Source organism: Alosa pseudoharengus, unplaced genomic scaffold, assembly GCF_046254945.1.
Source record: "Alosa pseudoharengus isolate Yale_2024_CS ecotype anadromous, Long Island Sound unplaced genomic scaffold, YU_APseudo_1.1 YU_APseudo_1.1_scf_12, whole genome shotgun sequence".
Classification (NCBI taxonomy): Eukaryota; Metazoa; Chordata; class Actinopteri; order Clupeiformes; family Clupeidae; genus Alosa; species Alosa pseudoharengus.
Genome location: NW_027468587.1, coordinates 17024553 through 17051749, shown reverse-complemented (window position 1 = coordinate 17051749; position 27197 = coordinate 17024553). Strand labels below are relative to the sequence as shown.

Here is a 27197-nt window from a genome sequence, read left to right as displayed (position 1 = left end):
AACCTGGAATTGTGTGGCTATTTTTGAATAATACGTCATCAAATCACCGAAATACCATATGCTTTCCAAGGAGAAAAGCGCTGACTTGCCCATATGTGTAGCTGGGGGTAAGCAACAGTTTGCTAAATTACATTGCAGCTGCACTAAGGAAAAATGAGCCGAATTTCATCAGATTGCCTATCGGGAAAGCTTAATCGCCTCGTTTTTCGTCGTTGTACGACTCGAATTGCTGGCTCAAAATGTTAATGTGTGTTAGAGAATGTAATGTGCTCTATAGGTTAATAATAATAATAATAATAATAATAATAATAATAATAATAATAATAATAATACCTTTAATTTAGAAAAGCGCCTTTCAAGGTACCCAAGGACACTGTACAATAAGGCATAGGCATAAGAAGTACAGTACATATAGCATGCAATCACATACATGGTTAGATTACACTGGCAGTATGGACAGTACATTCAGGCAGGGACAATAAGAGAACAAGCAAATAGGGACGGCACAGACACAGGCTGGACATGGATACAAGGTACATAAAAACAACACACACTCAGCGGGGATACAGTTAGTAGACTGAGCTCAAAGTAAAGACCAAAAAAAATAAATGGGAAAATGGGAATGGGAAAATAAAAGAAGCAGTGCAAGTAGAAATCAGGGGGCTGAGAGGAAAGTTAAGCTAAAAAGATGTGTTAAGCTTTAACATTGCTTCCAAAGAAAGAAATTTGTCAAGTTTGGCAGGCTTGTTAGAGAGAAAGTTTGTATGTGTACCCCTCCTCTTCATTTCACTGATAAATGAAGGCAATTAAAATAGTGGTGAGCACTTTTTAATTAATGGCAGTTAAGTACCCCATAGTCTAGTATTCTGGGATTTCAGTCTTGAAACCCTCACTAGAACATTATACCAATACAGTGCTGAAGGCAAGAGGGAGGATGGAATGTTTGATGGTATCAAAAGGCTGCACTGAGGTCAAGGAGGATGAGGATGGTGAGAAAGCTGGAGTCAGCAAAGAAGAGGATGTTGTTTGTGACTTTAAGAGGGCAGTTTCAGTTCGGTGAAATCAGATTGGAATGGTTTGTAGAGGTTATTGGAGTTGAGGTGGGATTGGAAGTGGGCAGTAACAGCTTATTGAAGGACTTTTGACAAAAAAAAAAACAAGAGGTCTGAGATGGGCCAGTAGTTGTTGGAGATGTCAGGGTCAAGTATGGTATTTTTCAGTATGGGGTGACAGCAGCAAGTTTTAGGGGGTTGGGTACAAAGCTGGTGGACAGAGATGAGTTAATTATGTTAATGATGAGTGGGTGATGAGCAGTGTTGCCACAGTTACCTTGAAAAAGTAATCTGATTACTGATTACTCCTTTAAAAAGTAACTTAGTTACTTTACTGATTACTTGATTTTAAAAGTAACTAAGTTAGATTACAAGTTACTTTATTAGTTACTTTCAGCAGCTACCGACAACACCCCCACCGCCTCAACATAAAAATGACGTTTTGCCAATACTCACCATACTGGAAGTGCATTTTAACAGTAATGCCAACAATGTATAGCAGACATCCCAACCTAACCTACTTAGATACTGAAATACAGATGTTTGTTCAATAATGTCTAGTCAGTACACCAAATAAGGAAGGCCTATTGATAGAAATTGTGATAGTAAAATATGTAGATTTTGGTAGTTTGGCCTTTTCATGTAGCCTTGGCAACTAACCATCTAGTATAGGCCTGAGTAATATGCAAATGAAATTGTTAAACTCACCTCAACAAGTCTTTTGCAATCATTTAACCCGCTGTGAGTAATGCTAAAGTCACTGTTACAAACAGTGCAGTGTGCAATACTATCATTATGTTTTACTCTTATGAGACAATTGGGTACACTTTTGTGTAGTCTGATGTGAAATGGGTCTTAAATGTTCCTTTTTGAGGGGCACTGACTCTACCATGACGCTCCTGTTCCTAGAATACACTAACTGAACTGATTAATTAAGTTCGGGAGAAAAGAGATATAAGCCCACCTACACTGAAAACTGATTGGTTGATTTAGCAAAACAGACCAGGATGCTCTGTCTTGGATGCGCTTGCAGGCACACACGCACCACTCCTCGCTCTCTCCCTCTCCGTTGTGTGCGCGTTTTGAAGTCCGGTCTGGCTTGCGTGCTCTTGTTCGCTCTAGGTTCCGGGAGATTTTATGTAATTTGCGGGCGTCAGGATATCAATATGTGGGAGACTCCCAAAACTTCGGGAGACTTGGGATGTCTAGCTAGACAGCACTTTGTCGCCAGCACAGAATGTACAACGTACCTTAATGTGGTCATGTTTAGCTGACACAAACTTGTGTTGTCCTCATGCTGAAAAGGTTGGCATAGCCTACATGACGTTAATCCCCGAGACAAGAAGAAAGCAAAGAATATATCTTTTTACTAAGGAAAATGACAAAAATAGTAACGCACAGTGATTTAGATAAGTAACTTTAATCTGATTACTGGTTTGTAAATAGTAGCGCGTTAGATTACTCGTTACCGAAAAAAGTGGTCAAAATAGACTAACGGGTTACTAAGTAACGCGTTACTGGCATCACTGGTGATGAGTAATGATGTGTTTGTACTGTATTGTTGTCTTTTTATCCTATGCAACTGACTGCAAGACAAGTTTCCCTTTGGGATAACAAAGTAACTGAACTGAATTGAACAAGATAGTGAGGGTAGGCAAGCCTTGATGGGAAATGTGGGGATCAGGTCCATGGGACAGGTTTTAGGGCTTCATGCTGATGACTATAGAGAAATAATGGGCGTCTGTGATTTTGGTGAATGACGAAACTGAGTGGGTAGGAGGTGGGGAGCGGTCAGGGTATGGTTGAGGTCCATGGGTAATGATGGAGGTGCAGAGGGCCAATTGATCATAGATATTGTCAATCCTGGTTCTGGAGAATGAAAAGAAGACGTTAGCACTTGAAGGTGGTGAAGGATATGGTGTCAATGGGTATGAGAAGTTTGTTGAAGAATGTCTTAGGGTTGTTGGAGCCAGATCGGATAAGGAAAGAGTGGTGGAAGGAGCGAGCAGAGTTGAGAGCCTTTTTGTATTGTTGCCTGTTGATTTTGTAGGCATCCAGGGAGGTATTCCAAGTATGTGGTTTAGTGACAAACCTGGGTAAGTTAAAGGAATTATCCGGAGTAAAATGCACTTTAGATCAATTTACGGATGATTGGGAGTACATATGTTGAGTTGACATCAAAATCATGTCAGTGTTTTTGAGAAAGTTCGATTTTACCGTTTTTAGTCAAAACTCGTTAGCGTGGAAGTGAGAAGGGCATATTATTTCGCCGCTACAAAACGCTATTTTTATACCTCTTCTACAGTTCCAAACAACATTACACTTACGTGGTAGTGAGTAGAGGGTCCCTAAAGCCAAACCGAAGTATCCTGAGGTCTTTATGTGGTCGGATAGAGAGTCCAGAATGAATTTCATCAAGCCAGTACCTTTCCGGAAATGTTGCCATCTTTAGGGGAAAGTCCGTAGGAGTCGATTGCCAAGTGTGGAGTAACACGCTCTGGAAATTCACAATTTCATAGTCCATAGTCCATAGTCCAGTCCATACAACTTCATTTCAATTTCAAAAGACATACTGGACTATGTTTTTTTTTTGTTTTTTTTTTAAACGGCGACGAAATTGTGAATTTCCAGAGCGTGTTACTCCAGCAAAATAATATGCCCTTCGCACTTCCACGCTAACGAGTTTTGACTAAAAACGGTAAAATCGAACTTTCTCAAAACACATCCGAATGACATGATTTTGATGTCAACTCAACGTATGTACTCAATCATCCGTAAATTGATCTAAAGTGCATTTTACTCTGGATAATTCCTTTAACTCAGAGTAGCTGTTAACTTATTGTACCCCCCACGTGAACAGTGAGACTGGTTTTATTGGCGAGTCCTTCCAGTTGTCGGAACTTGGCTTTCAGGTGGCAGGAGTTGATCAGTGTACCAGGGGAGACCAATTTCGTTCATAAAGGTACACTATGGAAGATTTTCACCTTAAAGAAGCACTATGCAGGTCTGGTTATTCCTTCGCTGTTTCTGGGTTTTCGCCGGATTTGGGCTCGCATTTTTCACTACACAGCTCCCCCTGCAGCTTCGGTAGCAAGTAACTGCTACGCTCTTCGAAACTACAATCTGATTACATTTTCGAGGCGCGATTGGATACTTCCACTGAGTCACATCCGGATTTACCCGGACCGGGTCCAGAAAGTTGCATATTCGTTTTTGCCGCGGAGAAGCGATAGGGGGAGACAAAGCACCCACCAAACGACCCAGAGAGTGTTGTAAAACCAGCAGAACGACTCTTAACCTGCATAATTAAGGTCATTTTTGCTCAAATTGTTGCATATTGCTTCTTTAATATAACTTTTACAAAGCCAATTTGCTGGTAAACAAACTTGTAATAGGGGAATCATTCACCTAGCATAGCCATACAGCATATGGTCGCTAACAAGAGAACCAACGATGCATCTTCAAGAACAGCGCCCCGATCTTGCAAGAATCGTGAAATATTACCTTGTCAATTTATATAGCTCTTGGAGATAGTTGTGGCTTGTTGTTAATCCTTTTAAAACATTTTCATTGTGTACAGGAGGAACAAGTCACGAGAAGTAGGCCATTTAAAAGTAAAATATAAATATATTGCGTATCTAGGGGGAGCTCTACAGTCGCCAAAAATAGCTGAACCTACATTGTTTACCTTTAAGGGTGCAATGGTATTGAGACAGGAGGAGAGGGCATCGTTGTAATGAGAGAGGGGAGTGGTTGATGGACTTGAGGTTCCTGAATCTTATGATACATATATGTGATGAGGTTAGGGTTAGATTTCAGTGTCCGTGATGATAGCCAGGTGGCTGGAGATGGTGAGGTCGGTGTGGGTAAGATTGTTGATGGTGATACCAGAGGTGCAGCCCAGGTCCAGTGTGTCCTTTTCTCTGGGTGGGGAAATCAATGTGTTGGGTGATGTTGAAGTGTAGGTCACAGAGTTCGGTAGTGGTTTGGGAGTCTATGGAGTTAATGTTGATGGTGAAGTCGCTCAGAAGAAGAACAGATGATGATATGGAGTTAGGTTGCAAATGAAGTGCCCATGGGTTTGAAAGGTGTCATATTGAAAAAGATAGGTGCTCAAATGAAGTTGGAGTGAAGATGACTTTTATATTGGTTTTAATGGAGTCTTAATGTACTGTTGCAAAATGACTGCCAGCCCCCTCCTATAGTGGTTAGGGAGTGTTTAGGGTGTTTTAAAGTTAGGAAGGTGTTTAAATAGTGACAAAGAGGGAGCTCTTTCCCTTGAAATAAGACTACTGGGTCATTGTTCACAAAATCACCCTGTGATAGATGTTAAAAATATCCTGCATTTTGGGTCCATATCAAAAGCTATGTAAATGAAACTGTGGAAAACAAGAGGAAAATATGGCATGGCTCACCTCCCCACAGGTTTCCATAACAAAATTTCAAGATGCCTCAAGAAACCAGGTTAGTGATCATGAGTCAACCACTTTCCAGGATATTTTGGAGTAATGCTAATAAGGACCATGCTTCAACCAAATGGGCTAGGCTCCATGCACTCAGAACAAAATGGGGCACTTGACTTCACCTGAGAATCTAAGTGTTTAGTACTATAAATAATGCATGCTGGCTTAGCAAAAGTGTGCCTTCTAAAGCATTCCTCTCCCGTAACAGATCAGTGTTTGGGGGGGAATGTCAATAAAGAATATATTGAATCTTCTACAGTAGGCAACCTTTAAATAGAAACAGTGACACAGCAGATCTTATATATTCACATACATCACCCTTCATATAACCTTTTCAGTTACATATTATAAAAAACGTGCAATTCATTCCAACAGCTCCAGTGCCACAACACTGACATTAACTCGGTCACTGAGCTTCAACCCCAAAGCACTTAGTAGTGGTAATAGTTCTTCTCTTTTCTTCTCCCCCTCCCCCTCTCTCATAGAGCAGCTCCACTCCCAGCATGAGTGCCAATCCTTGTCACTATGAACTATGGCTCGCACCAGACCGGGACCCGTGGTTGTGTCGACAAATGCAATGTGGCTTTTGGGGGGAGTCGAGGGTAGGCTAGAGATGGAGTGGGAGCGGAGCAGGGACGGGCTTGGGGGAAGTGGAGGTACACTGAGGACAGGCCCCAGGTCAATGGGATGCCGGGGTTTTGGGAGTGGAGCATCGTCAATGGCAAATATAGAATCCCCCGGCATTCTTGCGGCGGGACCCACGGGTCTCGCACTGTTCCGTTTATTCTTGACGACTCGCCACAGGATGAGACCGAACGTCCGCAGGCCTGCTGAGAGCCATAACCCCCCTCCACACACACACACACACACACACACACACACACACACACACACACACACACACAAGTTGGCTCAAACCCCTCTCCAAACTCCCCAACTGCGCCCCCACAACACCCCCTTCTGTAAGGGAGTTAAGACTTTTGGGAAGTCATTTAAATGGTCACCCCTGTTGGAGTTGGCCCCACCCACAGCGAAATGACACTCAGTTCACCCAGAAGTCATGAGAAAAAGGCCTGGTGATGGTGGCGGGCGGCGTGCACTGCAGGAACTTACGTTGTGCTTCTCAGCCAGATAGTCAAAGAGCATACGCCCATCCCTGGAAGAGAGTAAGAGTAGTTTGTGGTTAGTTAGGTCGGCCTGAGGTTGGTGGGCTGCTGGATTCTTTTGATTGTGCATTTTTTTCCCTAATTTGGGCTCAAACTGCCTTGCTTGTGTTTTCAGGAAGACTTGCAGAACAAGCCATTAAAAAAAAAAAACTTTTCAGAGAAAGTTATCAAAGCTGACGGGAACGGTGCCATCAAGCCAACAGTCATTAATCACAACAATCAACAGACCAAAAATAGACCAACTCATAACATGCTCATAACAGCGAGTGGGTGGCGTATGCTACCAATCAGATGTTCCCCTGTGAATGACTAGGTACACAAGGCTGGTTGCAAATGCACACCACCATCAGGCTCCCACAGACTTGCATCCCGTCACATGTGGCCAGACTCTAATGAGAAAGCAAATGTCTTCCCTACACCTCAGGCAAATGAAGAGGTCGACCGTTTACTCCATTTGCGGGCAAAGGATTCAAAGGCTGTTTATAAAGGCGAGCTCAAAACGCTGTGCGCCTGCACCATTATACTGTCATATAGCAGATGCTGCCCCTTCTTGGGGGGGAAGCGGGGAAGGGGGATTGATCTTCCTTAATGGCTGTGGAAGAAAGATAAACAAGAAGCGCTTTCAGATATAACCTCCGGAGTACATGCGGAGGTTTGTCAAACGGAGATCCTACCCTTCGGATGATTCAGATATGATGCTGACCTGCGGACCTAATACTGACCTTATACGGACGTATGTGTGAACGCCATACACGCACATTACAGAATCTCCGTGTGGTTGTCGAGTGAGGGGTGGGGGCTTGTAGAGTTCACAAGATGCGAGATATGACGCAGAATATATGCGGCCGCTGCCTGTCACAGCTGCTTTTTGTTTACAACGTGTAGCCTACAGTGGGTCCCAGTTAAAAATTGACACTTCATTCACGATCATGGTGAATGGTGAAATGTAAGTACAACTGCAGCCGCTTGGGGGCAGCATAGTCTGCTGTGGAGTTCCACGGTCGAACCAGACGGCGCATTCGACAGCAAGGGCTGTGATTGGCCGAGTTTTCAGTGCGTTTCTTTGTGTTTTTAGCAGCCCCTGCAACATGCTAGTCCACTGTAGCCTAAGCCTTGTACATAATGTTAAACATAGTTTTGGATTCAGTGGCAAGATTTCTTGATTGTACAGTGTCTGTCTCTCAGTAATGTTTTAAAATGAGAGCTTCGTCAGCTGGCAGTAGGCTACTTTGTCGGTAGTCATGAGAAGTTCGCTTGCTAACAGAACATAAATATGCTGCCCAGAAACCTTGTGAATAGTTCTGATTTTTTTTACTACACTAACGAGGTTGAAATATAGACTTTGCCTACAGCATCTCCTTAACAGTAATGTTAACAAAATGACAGCCTTCATATGACAAAAACGAATTCGGTCACTCAAGACTGTGCCACAGCAACCAGTGTAGGCTACAGTCCTACCCAATAGGCCTACTCGAAGCAGATAGCGTTGTCTGACGGTCGAGTGGGTTAATGCACGTATTTCCAGAACAGGTCTGCAACTTTCAGGCAGTTCTGAGTTTGAATCTAGGCAGGAGCAGAGCCATATAAAGGCCTAGGCCTATTGTTATCATTTTTTGCAAGGTGTTGCTCCTGGCAATACTTGTTTATAAGACGTTTGGTGATTAATTGATAGCTGTTTTTGGGACACGTTAAACGTTCTTTATAATGAGCGCATCCGGGGAGTAAAACGACTGTTACGCGATTTTACAACTGTAGGCTACAATGATTGCAATACAAAAATATGCGAGTGTTAGTTTAGTTAGTTTTGTGATGTTTTGCACTTTTGCCTCATGTGTTTTCAGGTTTGAGGGCTTTTTTGGCAAGATTGACCTTGGTTAGACTCTGCATATGTTATTTCTCCGTATGGAAAATAAAGTAAATTTTTGACACACGTCTGTTATTAGTTCAATAACAAGTGTTGCTTGTTAAAACATGTGACTAGTGAAACTCAAATGATTTTAGAAATATTTAGCCAAAGCCAAAAAGTGTTAGAGAAGGAGAGACGCCGGTGCAGCTCAGATGTCTTCTTAATTTTCTTTATTCTTTAGTAAAAGGTGCAGAACATTATTAAACTTTGACTAACGTTTCGATGTTCGTTAGTCAAAAACATCGACATATCGAAATGTTAGTCAAAGTTTAATAATGTTCTGCACCTTTTACTAAAGAATAAAGAAAATTAATCTGAGCTGCACCGGCGTCTCTCCTTCTCTCTAAAATATCTGTCCTGGCCTGGTTGCAACGGATTGTGGCCAAACGACAGAAGCGCGGAGAACCCTCCTTTGTCTACTAAAAAGTGTTACTTTGTGCCCTGCGCTCCCCCACTGCTTGTGAAAGAAGGGGATGGGGGAGGGGGGCTTAACGTGAAAAAGCTTAATGTCACAAAACGGCAACGAGTCGTTGCCTTATTGATGATTAACGGATTAACGGATCCATCTCAACACGTTACTTCATATCCCAGGCCTATAGGTGGCACTGTTTGTTACAGAAATTGACCAAAGCTTGCGCGCTGTGTAGGCCATACAACAGACAGAGTAGGCTACGACAAAACTGGTTAGTGCAAGGAAACCTGAATTGTTTGTGTGGACTTATAGTGAACTGTCAACTGTAGTCAACTGTAAAACTAATAAACTTAATTTTTACGGTTTGTGAAGGGTGCAGTCCCGTCCTTTATTTGGCTTATGCAGGTACAAATAATCTCCTTTACTTTCTTTAGTTGTAGGATAGTCCGCGATTCACATTAGTTTGGCTATCACCGAAAGTGCATAGGCTACTAAAGGCTAGGCGTACCAAGTTCTAGGCTATTCCGTCGCCACATTTATAATATTGCTATAATACCTTCGTTAGTAACAGTCGATACTTTTGCCTGCATCAAATCGCGCATTCGCATTTAGTGCGCATCCCCATAGGCTTAACATGAGTTCTAAGCGTCTTTGTATGCTTATATCTGACTTCACTAGACTATGAATGCATTTATTTATGTTGTAAGACATGTAAAATAAATGAATGACATTGGCACTACGCACAAATTAATTTAAACTTACACCGCACTTCCCTAATAACTTCTGACTAGTTCTCTCGCGTCACTGACAGTAGCTAGAATGCATTAAAAAAACACCGGGAAAAACAGTGTTCAGTCCACCAAGTCAAGCTATTGGCGCTGCGCAGCACCAGTTGTGATATTTATCCTACCGAGTGTAATCGTAGGTAATGTCATGTATGAAAACTAGTATTGTTAGGCAATACTATAAGTGTAAAGTCCAGGGCAGCTGAGGTGTGGCGATGACATCATCAATAGGCCTACACAAGTATGCGGTTTCGCTGTCCAAATGAACTTACAAGGGCTACGGTTTTAGATTTTTCCACCCTGGTACCAGGTTTCAAAAAAGTGCGGTTTCGGGCAGTGCGTTTACAGGATTCGTTTGGACGATCAGCCAAGACGAAGCAAAACCGGTGCGTTTAACCCAAAAAGCGTCTCCGTGTGGACGGGGCCTGAGTCCAGGTTCACTACACTCTTGACTGCAATGTATGTGCTTCATTCATGCACACAACAGTCCAGCCCAGTGGCCAACTAGGCTGAGAGCAGCACATGACATAGCAATGACCAAAACATGATAGACTGTTTAAATGACTTAATGATCTTTGCTACAAAGCTCATTGTCCTGAAGCAGTATTTAAGATGCCGAAACCATTCTGGATTTTTAATCAGGTAAATTTGTTATTGTGGGTTGATTTATTAATGTGGGTTGCATAATCTTGGGCTATCCAAGTTATCTTTCCTATGCAACAAAGGAGACCTCAGTTTTTGTGTACTGACTTGGACAGCCATACCTTGTCAGTCCTATGCATGTAGGCTAATGCTAAATTAGTGCTGATTATGCATCAAATAGGCTATATGGTATAATACAACTGAATGCCAAGGTTATCCAGAATCAGTATAAGCCATAATGTGACCATAAAGCGACTACCAAATCGCCTTGAAATATAACATTGTTATTAAAGGAGAATTCCGGTGTGATATTGAGCTAAAGTGTGTTGAAACATGATACCGAGTGTAAACGTATGTCTCATAGCTCATCTCGGCTTGTCCCCTGCACTCAGAAAGCTGGCTCAGAAAGCTCAGAAACTGGAAGCAACTGGAATCCATGCATTTCCACGGAATTAATAATTAATAATAATTATTATTAAGTGCCGTGTCACATTTGACCCAAGTACTAACACACACTGATTTTCCAAAGCCTTTCCAACTGGTAGCCTGATCTTTTCTTAAGGATTACTTTGTATGTACAGCACACCAAGCAAAAGTGATATCAAGACACTACAACCACTCCTGACAGGACTTCAGTGGAAAACATTGGGACTAACATCACAGAAAAAAAGACATAAAATTAAACTCGAAATCAATCTTAGGCATAGATTAGGCATTAAGCACAACTCTAGACACAACTTGATGGCAAATACCAGTGCTGAGCAAGAATTTCATGTTGCACTAAGCAACTCACAAAAAGCAAAACAGAACCATCCACATACAGTAAACCATTATCCTGTAAAATTGCCCAGTTATCCCTTGAGGGTCAGAATAGATTCAAGTTTTTAACCTCCCCTGCCATTTCAGGCTTCCAACAATCCTCACTGCCCATCTACATCAGATCCCTGCCACAATACCAAAAGAAACTTTAGCAGATAATCAAGTAAAAAGGCCAAATTGAGACATTGCTCTTGACTTTAGATTGGAAACGGAGAGGATTACCATGACCTGTGATGAGTTTTGCATTGTCTTACAAATCCTGAGCTATCAAATATGAATCCCTGTGTAATAGAAAAAAGACACAGCCATGTAGCCTCCATGTCTGAAATTTTACTTAAGCTGCAAGTTGACTAGAAAATTGAACAATAACTCGCAAACGGTCCAATCCAATCGAAAACCTCACATTTCATAGGCACGCTAATCAGAACAATACCACTGCAGAAAGTAAAGAAATAAAGTAAGTAGGCTTTCATCCCAATGTTAAAATTCCCCAATTGGTTCATGGATTCATAGCATTTTAAAAAAGGAAGTGTCTTTGATGAAATGATTAGTGTTCGTCCAAGAGACCAAGCGGAGGATAAAAACCGAACTATTTTAATTATGGCAAAGTCAGCACCAAAAAATGAACTTAATAGCATTTACCACAGGGGTCTAATAGCCCTCCCTGCATTCACATGCTGACTTTGCTGAGGGAGTTTGTCAAGCCGCTCACTGGGGCTAATTCTTGTAACATGCACCAGTGCTTTGATTACATATTCCCAGTGAGATTCAGCCATCACCCCTTCAATTAAATGCCCCTTAAGCCTCATTCAGTTGGAAACGTAGCCAGAAATGTTTTTTTTTTTTTTTTTTTTTTTTTTTTTTCCCTTTTCAGTAAAACAGTTCTTAAACTCTGCTTGAATGATGAAACTGAACAGCAACAAATGTTTTCCAATAACTTCAAAAGACGCAAGTCCAGTTTGAATAAATACATCAATATTGACATGGACTGCTCAGACTTAAACTCCACTTCAGCTCACAATTGCATCAACTAATCATAACAGAAAAAAATGAAATCCACTACTACTTGGAGCGGTGGTAGCGTAGTAAATAGGGAGCAGGGTAGCATGCAGTGGTCTGAAAAGCTGTGAGTTTAAATCCCGGCTTCCACAGTTGTGCCCTTGAACAAGGCACTTAACCCTGAGTTGCTCTGGGGAGAATGCCCATTGTAATATAATTTACACATGTAAGTCGCTTTGGATAAAAGCGTCTGATAAATGAATAAATGTCAATTTAAATGTTTACAATAACATTACCTTCGGAGAGAAAAATAAATAGCTCACCTCGTTGACTGCATCTGTCGAGTAGTCTCTGGGTCCTCAAACATTTTGACAATGGGCTCAGTCTCTGACTGCAACTGTTTTAGCTGAGCCACGACTGTAGTCCTTTTCTCCCTCAGCACTACAAACACAAACAAGGATAAGCACTGGAGTGATGAAAAGACACAAGATAGTAGACAGGTGAGGTGTTTGAGATGTATGTGTGGCGCTAGTAGATGTGAAGAAAAAATCACATAGCTAGAAAAAATGTGTTTTAACACAGGTGGGTAAGGGTCGACATACACACACACACACACACACACACACTGAAATTCAGCAGGCAAAAATTACAATACTCTGAATACTAACTTTGTGGAATCTCCTTGTCAGGGTACAGGTTTTTGTATACATCCATGGCAAAATCCACCATGTTGGTATCACTAAGAAGCTCCAGTTTTCCTTGAAGAAGTTCTTTTTCATTGTAGATCTGAAAGATATGTTGCATTCACAACGTTGCAAAATAATGCCAAGTTTTTAACATAAACACAGGTGAGCTACTAGTCACACATCTCTCACAGTAAGAGCCTACAAAACCCCTGGGGGGTGGGGTTGTCCAAACAAAGCAGAAAAATAGTATGCCATGCCATTGAACAGTAACAAAGACAAAAACACCAATAACGTATGATTTAAAAGCTGACAGCTTGTGAGAAGTTAGCTTGATGAACAACTGGCTAGCGCATTGCTAAGAGCGATGCCATGCGTACAGGGAAAACTGAGCAATCCAGCTAAACTAAGGTACCAAATATGACTTCATGCAACTTGCACTTATGCAGTGGTGAATTTAGAGTCGTCAGTACCTTAAAGTCTACGCTACCATTAACAAACGTCAGACTAACTAGCTCCCTATGTTTCGGTTAGCTAGGCTAAAACAGCAGCTGCAGGATTACAGCCTGTCACGTGTCTTCAAATATTAGCAAGCAAGACCAAATACCAGGTGAAAAAAGCTTATTGTTTCGTGTGATAAAAATAGATTTTACCTCTTTAACAGAGAGAAATTCCAGCAAGGGGAAAACCAGATGTCTGTCCAAGAAATGGGCAATTCTCGTGGTCAAGTCGTAATCAGCCATGTTGGATGCTGTTGGGGGACGGTCCTAAAAATTGCACAAAGTAGCCTACTACTGTAGGAAGTGACATAACAACGCAGGTATCAGCGCGTTGCTCGAACTGTTTGTAGCCTAGGCTAGTTCTTTGTTTCCTTTCATTTCTCATTTGTGAGCTAAACTTACATGAACCAGCCATATTTCTACATTAACCATAAATGTTTTTCACCTATATTTACAGTAGACAAATTGTGTTACACTGACTGTGACTGTTTGTTTACAATATTCAGGGTTGCCAACTTTGGGTGATTGGCTGGAGTGAGATTTTGTGAAGTCATAGTGCCTGTGCGTTAAATTTTTTCCTAAACCTAATTTTAAAAATGTCTGTCCCCTGACTTTTTTGCTATGTACAGTATAATCCCTGATTTAAGTTTCTTCAAAATGTACAATGAAATTATTGATTGCACTTGAAAACAAGACCAGTGTTTTAACCCCGTGGCATGGAAGGATTATGAGCCACTGGGCCCCTGGGCACAGACATGAAAAGGGCCCCCCTGCCCACCTGAAAAAGGTAGTAGCTCAGTAGAAAAAAATGAAAAATAACCCCTTAAATGATTACTTCTGGCGAGTTTTGTGGAAAGAAATGGACAGATTGAGACTTATGAATGTGTGTATGAGTGTACGAATGTATCAGGGATGGAAATAGCCTAAAATATTTTTTTCCACCTACCATTGTGGCTGGTGGATTCCAAAGTCTACCAGCCACTAGAGATACAGTATGAACATTTGATGAAAAATCATGACCAAAATGATTACGGTTATTGGTATTGCAATATGATTAAAATGTGCTCACTTTTCTTCTAAACCTACCATCAATGTTGGACAGAACTCATAATTGGCCTGCCCTTCATGCCCAGTAGCAACAAATCTAAAGGTCAACAGAACAGCTATAGTGTCATAAAAGTGGTGTGGCTCCTTTAAGACCCAATCCACTGGTGTGAGTTCTGGAGCCATCCAACTTCTAACTCTATACTATCCTACATCATCTGATTTTAATATTATGTCTAGGCTACAGTATATTTAACATTTAACATTTCTTTTCTATTTGGCCTGTTATGAAATTATGCACTGACCAATATAAGCACACTTTTTTAAGACACTTAAATACATGCATGCTTAGCATTTTGTGAAAACAAATCATTATGGCTACATCGACAAACTCTTAGCCATGAGCTATATATCCTCTGATTTTAATATTTACACATATGTATAGCACAGCTCAGTTTTAAGACACTTAAAGCCCAAAATTGGAGACCATATAGAAATTTGCTACCATTTCAAAATCGGATTACTCTGGAACGGCTTATTGTACAGGGAATTGCATTACTTTGTGTTCGGTAAGGTCTGCTGTTTATTCTGGTTTACGGTTTGTCATGTGTGGAACGAAAAGTTTGTGAGATATCCCTCCTATAGGAATTGAAATGAGCGCAGAGCTATAGTAGCCTAATATGATTATTTCTTGAAAGTTAATTTATTTTTCTCGCGAACCGTTTATCGCAGCAAATAGCGGCTATAGCACCTTATAAAAGATGAGAAAAAGTTATTTAATGTGATGTCTGTGAGGCTACTTCGCGAGTAGTTCCTAGAGAAGAATGGGCGGCCACACTTTATGTCGGTCTGCCTCATGTCTAAATAGCAGCGTGTTCCGTGAAGGTGTCGCGGACCGGATTAAAATACTCTAGTCAGCGAATCAACAACCAGAGAAAACTGCGCTGAGAACGTTGTAGGCGGATATTAGACCTACCTGCTGTTGGTCTAGACATATGTATGCCTTAAACTCGTATCCTGTCATTTAGAAACAATGCTGTGGGCTAGTCTAGTCATCAACAAAAAATGAACAGATTGCAAAAAAAAAAAAAGAATGGATTTGGCGTGACATTTCTTGAGTGTGCGTGAGAGCGTGAGATTGGTGCTGAAAGCGTGAGTGTCACGCCAGATGCGTGAGAGTTGGCAACCCTGAATATTGCGACCTACCAGGATACAAAATGGCATTTAGTCAACGTTCCTTAAAAAAAGGGGGGAAGGGGGGTTTAGGCCTAGTTGCTCTGTGAACCTTTCCCCAAGACCCCTATAATTGCAGTGTATAGCTGATACAATGAAATATTTCATGCTTATAGGGGAATTCCTATGCCAAGTGAACTTGTTGAATTGTTAAACATTGGGTCTCTTCCAGAACCCACTGAAATGTCCCAGCCGACAAGTAGCCTATCAGCAAGAGTTCATATAGCCCAAAGTACATGATCTCTCTTTGGAACTCTAGCTGTTCTGCTACCCACAGCAAAGCTAAATAAGATGGAGGCAATTGTACAATACAAATTTACTGAGTTTAAGGAAATAATCACATATTTCCTTTCAATTATCATAGTAGGAATCTGGAAACGTGATACTCGCGTGGTCGGTTGTGCTGTTGACTTCCTTACTAACAAAAGAAGCCTCAGTTTTAGGCTATTCCTCATCCCACAGCTGTGTCATAAAGATGCCCATATGTCAGCCATACACACAGTGAAGAGCCAATATCAGCTACTCAATGGTCCATCTCTAATAGATTCCACTAGTAGGCTACCCTGTTTGCTTGACAACCACATTGCGCTGTCTTATAGCCCCAAAACAATTTAGCCCTTTTTACAACAGTCTGACTGCAGGTAGAAATGAGTCATAAACGCATGGTATATGCGCACCACGGCCAATTCTGTTTTACTGGATGCTTTTGATACAGCCAGCTGTGGCTCGATGTTAGCAGGCTTTGAAACTCTTAAAATAAAGGAGTGGTTGTGTGGGTGTGTGTGTGTGTGTGTGAGAGAGAGAGAGAGAGAGAATTCTACCAGGGAATTTTTTAAAGTGTGTTGTAGCATACATATGATTTCAGACATGGTGCTTCAACAGTGAAATATTAATTATGTTTTTGTTTCATTAATTGGCACAGGCACAGCCACATCCTGAAACTTTATACTCCGATGAGCAGCATGACGTCTTGTTGTTTTTGTTCAGAGCTGGGCCCGACATGTACTTGAACTTCTCCTTTCTGTTTCATGATTCATATTATTTGTATATAGCCTAGCCTGGATAACACTCCAATTGGAGCGTAGCCAGCTGTGAAATTAAACTTGAATTGTACATTAAACTCTAACGGATGCTTTCCAATGTACAGTAAGCACTGTGTCTTTCAACAAAGGTTTTACATGCAGTTGTTTACTCTGTTTCAAAGAAAGTACATATCTGTGTTTGAAACTAACAGCGCAGCCATTTTTAGTGACAGCTATCCTCCTCTGTCACTGTACAAAGCCCGCCCCATTGATAAGTGGTGGGCTAGTGATTGACTGAGTTGCCTGACTAAACAGCAAATGTACAATATTCAAATGTAAATACAGGTATTTTGCTTTGCTGTGACTGGAACGTTTCCTCATTGCCTCACACAATCTGGCACAGACTCTGGGAGTCTGTCCATGAAAATGCTTGTGAAATTATTATTCATGGCTTAATGTGAGGAAATTACCACCTATTAAATGGGTTGGTTTCACCGTGAAAAAGGGATACTTTGTAGTGGATTATAAGTACTTTTACATGATGGAAGTAAAACTTTTTTCTTTTCTTTATCGCTATCCTCGACGTCCTGCTTGATAAAGACCATGTGTGTATTATTCTGTGAAGGTGCTGTAGATGTTTTTGATAAAAGAGTTAACCATTGACCACTCCTTTTGGTATTCTTTGGATACAGTATTTGGGTTAATTATGGAGACGAATATTTCTCTTGACCTCTAGGAGCACTCTAGCCCACCATAGTTGCATTGGGCATGTACATTTGTATCTAATAATTGTAAAAATACAATATAAGCGCATTAATATTTGGTAAAGTCTTACATGTACATGTTTTTTTTAAATCATGTCTTTGGCAGCCCCAGCTGGAAAGTCTAGCTTTGTTAAAAATGTATCCAATAAAGGCACAGCACGGTTAAATACCACAAGCTTAATTGTAATGGACATAGAATCTTGTATTTGAAAAGAAAAATTATTCAGAGGCAAGATTACTCTGGTTTCTCCTGTTTCAACCAGCCAATCATTCTAATGAAGGCTCCCTTAGGAGCAGAGTACAGGAAAATCCAAGCAAGTGGAATAGACTAAACACAAAATCCCATTTTGCTGGAGGAAAACTAAAGCAAAAATGTACTTTCCCATTTTCATATTTCATCCTCTATCATGTTTGAAATACCGTACCCTGTGAATAACTCTTAAGTCATTTTACACTGGTTGGAATGTGTCTTGGAGTAAATTGGGCTCAGAATGTTTTTTTTTTTTCATGATATGCACAGGATACATTTTCAAAGGACACCTTTTTTTATTATTAAATCCAGCAATCATAACAAGGGTCTAAGTGACTAATACAGTGTGTCAGACATTTCAAGTCTCAAGTGTAGAAGTTTGTAGTTGAATTTTGGGATCTTTATGCCACGTAAATGTGGCCCACAGAAACCCACTTTACCCTCTGTTAATAATTCTCTCACAGGTCATTTCTTCTCAATCAGTCAGTAAAAAAGGAGAGGGTATGTTTAACAGTGAATCATACCTAATTGTGGCTTGGATACTAGGGGGAAACTGTAAGTGCTAAGATGATTAGCACATTGAAGTTCCATTGAGGGAAACACTACTAGGCCACAGTATGAGAGACCTGTCTGTGTTTCTAATTTGATGAAGATGCTCTCTTACCCTACCATATAAACAGGGAGCATTAATCTAAATGTACTTTTTTATGCCAACATTTCAGTTGGATCAGTGTTGAATTGGTTCATAGAAGAAAATACAGTATTTCCAGTTTAAAAGGGCAAATCAACTTGATCTCAAAATTTGACTCGATTAATATTTTGTGAAAATATCAATTGGGTTCTTAGAGAAGCTATGTTTATATATGTCATGGATGGTTGAAATGGTTGTGGTTGACAGGAAAATGTTTGCAGGAGGAGTTCTGATTGCCCCAGATGTTGTTGCTTTTTTAGTACTTCACTGTCTGGAAACTCTACTCTGTTGATGCTCCAGAATGCACGAGGCCCATGCTTACCCGTATGCTACCCCAAACTATCCCAACCAAGGAAAGTGGCACGCAAAGCCACACTAATAATTACTTGCACAATTAAGTATTCCATTCCAAAACACACAGACACATGCTGTGCACGAACACATACAGTATGGATGCACAAATATGTATGCAGACACACACATACACACACACACACACACAAATCCTATGTCAACATCATTTATTTTCCATTCCTTTTTCTATATACAATACATGTACACACAAAACAATAGCAGACACAACATAAACATCAAGTAAAGGCTTTGAATGTGTCTAGATGAATTGAGGGAAACACAACCACACACATGCATTACACAACTATAGCCAGACAAACCATTCATCAACAATGACCGCTTTCTGAATAAAGTGAGCAATACCATTTCCTGACTTATTTTATATGATGGACTATCATTCTCTGGCTAGGTAACAAAAGAAGAGGTGATGGGGGAAGTGGTTTCTTGAATTTTTTTCAAAATTACCGGCTGGCACTGTGCCCTTTTACTTGGTATTACGGTGCCCTGCAGGCGCCAAAATAGCTGTGGGGAGCTATTGTTAAGCACTAAGTTGAGGAGCCCCCCTACTGTTATTTATTCAACTGGATCTCTGTGTGGGAAAGGGTGGGTGTCGGAACAACCATGTCTGTGCAATATTGCTGTACCTTTTGTTGACTTGTGGTGCCAAGGCTCCCTTGTAGCACAACCTGGGAGAGACTAAAACAGCATTTATGAGAGCATAACTGGGGTAAAGAAAGGAGGGGGAGGACGCTAAAAAAAAAGCAAAACTAATTGAGGCGGATAAGTTTGTACAGGAGTGGAATCTTGTAAAATGTTTTTTGTTGCATTTATACCATTTTTGCTGCTCTAATTTCTAAATAAAACTCTAATTTGTTCCTGTTTGTGGAAATACCAGGGCCTCACAGCCCTTACAAAAGTGATGAAGCTTTTCCTTTAATGGCTTTCCCCAAGTCCATCTATTCCATCATTCATTAAAAATAGCTATTTAACACTAATGGAATGGTAGAAGTGCATGGACTGGTCAACCAAGGATTCTGAACTTTTCCCTCCTTTATTTCATTGGAGATTATAGACGGGACAGCAGATACTGGCAGACGCGGTGCTCTCCAGCTACTTTGTATTCCAATAAGTCCACAAACAAATCAATACCCTCTGAAGACGAACGCCTCAGTGCAAGATACTGCAAAGTCAAACATTGCTCTCTAAGCCAAATGAATTATTATGAATTTAAATGATGCTTTTAAACGTGGCCTGTTAGATATGCACCACCTCGCTCGTTGGCCATGTCAGGTTATAAATCACCAGCCCACCAGCGTCCTGATCCAGAGCCCAGTGCTGACATCAGCACTGTCGTATTTGATGGCATTGGACCTGGGTTATCAGAGACAGAGCCAGGGGGCCAGAAAACAATGCAAACTCACAGAGCAACTCTTTCCCCTCTTTGCATGTCCACAGAGAACATCTGCACAGCACATGCTTCCCTGCACCCAGTGGAGAAGCAAGCACCGACACTCGGAGTGTTTTGGACTATCTGCGTGTCAGAGGGAGCACAAAAAACTGCTTGCCCCTTTTTTTTTGTTTGGTTTATTTGCTGTTGTCGCTGTGTGTTTGTTTTGTTGCTTTTTATTTTCCATACTTTATGGCTTCAATTACTGCTATTTTTCTACCACATGCTGACAGATGAAATATTGAAATCACAATAGGCAACATAATTAATTTAATTAATTGGTTAAAAATCAGTTGAATTTGAGAGGATAGCACATGTCATTTCCAGACATGCAAGATGAAATTATGCACCGAGTATCCTGCCCAACCAAAAGTGGATCATTGAGGCCCCCAAAGCTTCCCCGTTTCCAAATTTACCCCACATGATATGCATAGCTTTATTTCTCCCTGCAATTTTCTCAGAAAACATGACATTACAAAGAATGCACCAGAATTTCCAAATCTGTGGTCCTGGACATTTCTTCCTGGAAGCAAAAGGTGAAATATGATAACTCTGGATAATGCTCTTTGGTAATGCTTTCTGTTAAAAAAGGGATAGGGTTCTTATTATTCATCAGATGCCTAGTCTTTTAGAATAATTATGCCTTGCGCACATATTTGTGTAACTCTCAGTGGTGTGTGTGTGGGGGTCTTGTAAAAATGTCTTTCAAAACAATGAACCAAACCTGATTATAGAGGTGAGATATGAAAACTGATGTTCTTTTTTTGCACTAAGCCCAACATCTTGCAGATCCCCAGAGAGGCTGTACAGTAAGTGTTCCATGCTCCAAGCTGTAACAATAGCAGTGGGTCACAGGTCAGACCACCAGTGCTCTGGACACTGTAACTCCAGAGGTCTGTCAACAGTGTCTTATTTTTCAAGGGAACCAAATAGGGAATCTTAACGAAACATAGTTTGAACGTCATTGATCTCTCCTGGACCGCCATGCTTTCAGAAGACACAACAAAAGTCTTCATTATTGCTATGCTGTGTTGTTTTAAAACATGCTGCCACAAATGTTTTGTAAGAAGGATAGAGACAACGCTAATTAAGTATTTGAATGAGGCCTTTTGAAAACAGCTCAGAAATAACTCTGTGTTTTGTATCCATAACTGCTTGAGAAAAAAATGCTGACAAAGTTGAATATAAGTGTTACCGATGAGGTGAATGTCAAGTTCCATTGCTTCCACATGTGACAAGTATTACCAGTGTCTGTGGTCCATTCCATTTCAGGAAGTGTTTTACAAATCAAATGACTTCCAATTCAAGACTGGCACAGATCAACGGTGTCCAAAACCTAAAATATTATACATTTGCCACCGGAAATGGTATTTAGCTTGTCAGCTTTAATGAGGTGTCTGTATTTAGGTCTCTTACATCTTTTCAGCACATGGTGGAATCTTTGATGAAAATAAAAAGTAAAGCAGTGAATGTGAAAGGAATTAGCCTATATGAAAACAAACTATGTGATCCAATTAACAGAAATATTGTGGAAATAATTATGTTATGGACTAAAGAACAATTCTCAATAAATAAAGAAATAAATTCAATATAAATCATAAATAAATCGATAATCAATTTGATGTTTTTCATATTCTGAAAAATAGTATGTGAACTGACACATACAGTTATCATGTGTAACTTTATATAACTTTATATAGGCGAAGTGTCAAGGAGTTAACTTTAATGCTTAGAGTGGCATGCACAAGCACTCTGTTGAAACCCCTTAATTGTAGAACTTATGAGAGTGAACACATCTGTACACACATACCGGCACAAGCAGCAAAGTATTTTGAAAGTCATCCTTGGTGTTGTTAAACCCCTTGTTTAAATTGAATTTAATGGGAAGGAACAGCAGCCATGTCCAATCCATCCAATCCAGCAAGACTGTAGAGCATGTGGAAAGACACTGCCCCACTATGCAATCACACTAGCACGAGGTGTCAAGGGAACCATTGATCTTCAGTTTAGGCAACATCAATAGCAAACACACAGTCCCCCCATGTGTTTGCTATTGATGTTGCCTGAACTACAGATATTATGGACATTATCATTTGGTCAGATTGTGTGTGTCTGTGTGTGTGTGTGTGTGTGTGTGTGTGTGTGTGTGTGTGTGTGTGTGCGTGTTTGTGAGCGTCTTCTTGTGATATGTTGCCTCCTCAGACTTGTCTTTCAGGATACAGGCAAGCTCAAAGGTGGTATGGACGGACTTGCATTGAAGTCTTGCATCTGCGGAGAGTGATTTGTCTAAAGGGTGAAACGTGATTTGTCTGACTAGGTGAAATCCTGTTGGAGCATGGATCACAAACACATGGGTTTCTTTCAAACGAGGTGAAGGCTAACATTGTCGCAAATTGCTGCAGTCTTCATTTTCCATCTATCTAAAAGTGCGGGCGAACAAAAATGAGAGTTGGAAAGCACAGGAGCTGTTTAAAACCACAAAACACCTCACCCCCATCCCTCTCAAATTAGAGTCTATAACTGTTCATTTTGCTGATGTACGCCTTTGATTGACTCTGTCAGGAAACAAAATAAAACAGCTGTACTGTAGACTCTCTTTTTGGACTAAGCTTATGAGGGGAATATATGTCTTATCCACGTGTGCCATGTGTGAGGTTTACGGCAACGGCATGGAAACCTACGTAAGCAGAAGTCAACGAGTACAGTTTAGGTTTTCAGGTGGTTGCTATTGATCTCTCCTCATCTTGACGTTTGTCTGGGAGATGTGTTCCAATGTAAACATTTAAATGCATGTTGGAACTTTTCTCTTTCACGTTTTCTTAGCTTCCTCTTTATCCAGCTGCATCCTATGCAGAAAATAATAAAGAGCCGCTTTAAACCTGTGAGGGGAGAAGGGCCATTTGCCACCACACTCATCCATCCTCTGTCCTGCTGGCTCCAGTAGTCTGGTCTGCAGGGCAGGTTGGAGACGGCCCCTGGCCTTTCACACTGTATCCTGGCAGGGAGGGAAATGTCCTTTAGCCTGAGGACAACACTCGGCTGTTTTGTGTGGTCACAACACTGTTTAGGTTTCCGAAAAAAACCCAACCACATATCCACTGACTGCCATCAGCAGTCTCGGAAATTACAATTCCATAGGTCACCAAGCCTTAATACTACACAAACTGCACATACCCTTATTGTGTATTTTTCTTTTAGCACTCAAAGTGACTCAAATTGAGTCCTGCTCTGGAGCAGTGTTCATCCAAGACTGTGCCATTTAAAAAGAGAAACGCTTTTTTCCGTAAAGCTAACTTCTGTTTAATTTGATTGTCCATACTAGAACATCACCCCTTGCAGTGTTGTTGTGAACACGCTGGCAGAGTCCATGTCAGTAGGCCTAGATGAAGCCACAACAACCAGAGTCTTAAAAAGAACGCAATGAAGAAAACAGAACACCCATATAAGAGGAAATTAATTTTGAAAGATGCCTTATGTTGTTCTGTTATTAGAACTGATAAGTCCATAGACCCCGACAGATATTGTAGCAGTGTAGCAAAATTAAGGCTAAGCTGTAGGGGTTTATTGGGCATCCACAAAGCATTCAGAGCCCAGCCAGCTGTATCCAACAAACACCATCAGGCAGTCTAGCTATATCAGGCAGTAGCTAGCACAGTACAGCTCCAGAACGTATGTAAATAGCGATGCCATCTTGGTGGGGGCAACGATCACTGGAGGCCAGTGGAGAAACAGGTGTCTCTGATTGCCGGCAAGTGTTGCCCAATGACAGTAGTGTTTGCCCCCAACAATATGGCGGCCGCGTTCATGTCTGCCACCTAATAGAACCTTAGGAGAGAGAGCTCCTTTTCTTTAAGTAGACTCTTACCTGGGGCCTCATGTGTGTATACGCACAAAAATGTTGCGTATCTTTCACGCTCACTTGGACACAAGAGTAAATGAATGTAAAAATGTGCATTTCTCCCGGGGTTTACCACACCAACTTCACGTCTGGCGTACGCACATTTCCAATGTGTATCGCGAGTTGGCAACACTTGTTGGCGTCAATGCAGCGCAACAACATTAGTTGATCACGAGTCTAGGCCATTGCACAGTATATTGTGAAATGTGGGTTATTAAAAATGATAACACTTTGAAGTAGGCCTATGTTTCTAGATAAGTGGAGATGCAACATGCGCAATTACTACTAAGCTATTCAACATAATTTTTTTGTGCGTATGCTACTTTCCAGGTTTGCACGTACGCAATATTTTAGTGTTAGAATGGCAGTAGGAGGCTCTGGATGTCCACAGCCACATGATCCATAGGCTCCCCACCTGACACTGTTGCAATGGGAGCGCCTAGACGGTCCTTTCTTTACTGTGCAGAAGTTGCAGTGGTGGCCATATAAGTTCATGTCCTGGTGACAGCCTCACCAGTAGAAGAAGAATAACAGCTGATGAAGCATCATGCTGATGTGGCCCACCGCCCAGCCATCCACCCAGCTAGACTCAGTAATAAGGATATATACTCTTTTGATCCCGTGAGGTCTCATTTATCCCAATCCGTGAATTAGTGAAACACACACAGCACACAGTGTACACACAGTGAGGTGAAGTACACACTAATCCCGGCACAGTGAGCTGCCTGCATCAACAGCGGCGCTCGGGGAGCAGTGAGGGGTTAGGTGCCTTGCTCAAGGGCACTTCAGCCGTGGCACTGGTCGGGGCTCGAACCGGCAACCCTAACCCAGCCCAGCAGCCGGATGTTGCAATGCCCCCCCCCCCAAGAGTCTGCTAGCATGGATAGGCTACATGGATAGGCTACAGGCACCCTGCTGTTTTAGATGGGAGGCATCTTTTTCATCCATGCTTGAGGTGGTGGCAGAGCACTACCACCTGAATCACAGCACTGACCCCCAGCACACTGACAATACTGTCACTCTTCTCACAGCTGTTGGGGCAGAGCGTTTGCATTGGCATGGAGATGACCAGCTCAGTTGCAAATGTCATAGTTGTAACCTTCTTCAGTTTCTGATCCAGCTGCCCTTCCAGCTCCAAAAGGTTCAACAGCCAGGTGGAAGAAGCAATCAAAACACAATTTGTGGAGCTTGTAGAGAAAACAGAAATTAAAAATGCTAAAGCCAACTATATGACTTGAGTCACTTTAAAATTAAGCAACATTTACTTCAATCATTGATTCATCACTTCAGCTAAATGTGATGGTGTTTTCCTTCCAGCCAGTTTCTTGTTGGCCTAGGCCTACTTCAGAAGTAGTGTTTCAACCAAGAACAGAACACTTAGGGTTTCCTTTGCCACTGGCGAATGAGAGAATGAGAGTTGTTGGTGATATTTTGGTTGTAAATAATCGGATATCCTCAGAGGCTAATAACTTCAATACATAGCTTCCATCCACTTCACTACAATGTGTCGCCTCGTTTCCTGATTTACGGTACATTTTCTGCGCTTGACCTCGGAAACGTCAATAACGTAAACTACGTATTCCTGAAAAAAAAATGGCGTCTGTGTCAGAGCTGTACGATGTCACTTGGGAAGGTAAAACAGGTCTTTTTCGCAGTCGTTACAGTTGTTTGAAATTCTGTTAACACGAGGAGATATTTCCACAAACATTTCGGTACATGTGTTAAATATGAACTCAACTGCGTATCTTACAAGACAGCGTTAGCTTGCCCCTGTCCTGTGGCTTGCGTTCTAGCGATGGCAAACATGAGCTAGACAAGCTAGGTTGGGGAAGTAACGCTAATGCTAGGCCTTGAATATACTAACAACTATGTTTAGGGTTTAATTAACTAGTTATATTGAATATATAATGTTGTCATTGTGTTACGAACAGAAATAGTCACCCTAGAATCAGCTAAACAATTAGCTCGTTGTGCTAGCGTAGCTAATGAACGAGGGCAACACGAATAGCCTAACGTTACTAGTTAGCAAACTGCTTGTAAGTTAACAATGCATTCAGGATATTAAACACTGACTTATGCCAGAAATGGCTTTAAGTTACATTTGTGGCCACTGCAAAATAATACTAAGCGCATAGAGAAATTGCTAACGCCACCTAGTCAACAGGACCACAGACTTCAAGAACACAATGATGCTTTGCTATTTCGCTTACGGGAGCTAGTTCATAAATGTATCATCAATTTTTTCTTTGCAATTTTCGGACTGCGTCTGTAACTTCGGTTTCAGACATTAAGCAGAGAAGCCTGATAGAGAATTTACGTCTTCGTATAACGCTATTGCCGTCCAACGTAAAACCATAGAAAACAGTGGCTAATCATTTATGCATCTCGATTTTATTGTGTTGGGTGGTGTTGAGACAACTAGTTGGTCCAGAGGGCTTACATAGCAATGCAAAGCAATTATATGCTGACCCACGAAGTAACGTTACATGGAATGTACCATGCACCCTTGATGTGGGATGATTGATATGCAGCATATATTTGACATATTGCCGTTTCAAATTGTCACCGTTGCGTATATCTCAGTAGCCTACCATTTCCCACACTATACACAAAGACAGTTGAAGTTTTCCACGTTTTTATGATTTATGATCCACATTGATGTACTCACTCTGTTCTTTGTGTTGCAACAGATATGAGGGACAAACTTCGCAAATGGAGAGAAGAAAATTACAGAAACAGTGAACAAATTGTGGATGTAGGAGAAGAACTTATAAACGAACATTCATCAAAACTAGGAGATGATAGTAAGTACCGCCACAGGGGATCCCATCTTCTCCTCTTTACAATTTTACAAAACAAAACCGAACAAAACAAAAAGTGAAATAAATGTGCCTGGTGTGATTGAAGCATCACAACATGAGTCTATCCATCAGAGGTCAAAATGCATCAGTTTAACAGAACCTTTCATGGCCTTGTTCTTAGACTTCAATCTTTAGTGGTAATGGCAGATATGAATGTATTCTTACAGAGGGTCTGAAATGTTGCCAATAGTTGATTTGCAAAGGCA

General features: G+C 41.2%; 2 protein-coding genes across 2 annotated transcripts in view; one reads left to right on the top strand and one right to left on the bottom strand.

The window, feature by feature from the left end:
• The window catches only part of eif3ea (eukaryotic translation initiation factor 3, subunit E, a), a 50454-nt gene extending 36758 nt beyond the window's left edge, over positions 1-13696 (bottom strand). Inside the window, exons 1-4 of the mRNA XM_076280288.1 lie at positions 13581-13696; positions 12913-13030; positions 12568-12685; positions 6629-6671 (exon numbers count right to left, since the gene is read on the bottom strand). Coding sequence (XP_076136403.1) covers positions 6629-6671; positions 12568-12685; positions 12913-13030; positions 13581-13670 — 369 coding nt within the window. The 5' untranslated portion in view covers positions 13671-13696. The remainder of the gene's footprint in view (positions 1-6628; positions 6672-12567; positions 12686-12912; positions 13031-13580) is intronic.
• Positions 13697-25682: 11986 nt separating this feature from the next.
• emc2 (ER membrane protein complex subunit 2) overlaps positions 25683-27197 on the top strand; it is a 34288-nt gene continuing 32773 nt past the window's right edge. The window contains exons 1-2 of the mRNA XM_076280287.1: positions 25683-25763; positions 26821-26934. Coding sequence (XP_076136402.1) covers positions 25724-25763; positions 26821-26934 — 154 coding nt within the window. The 5' untranslated portion in view covers positions 25683-25723. The remainder of the gene's footprint in view (positions 25764-26820; positions 26935-27197) is intronic.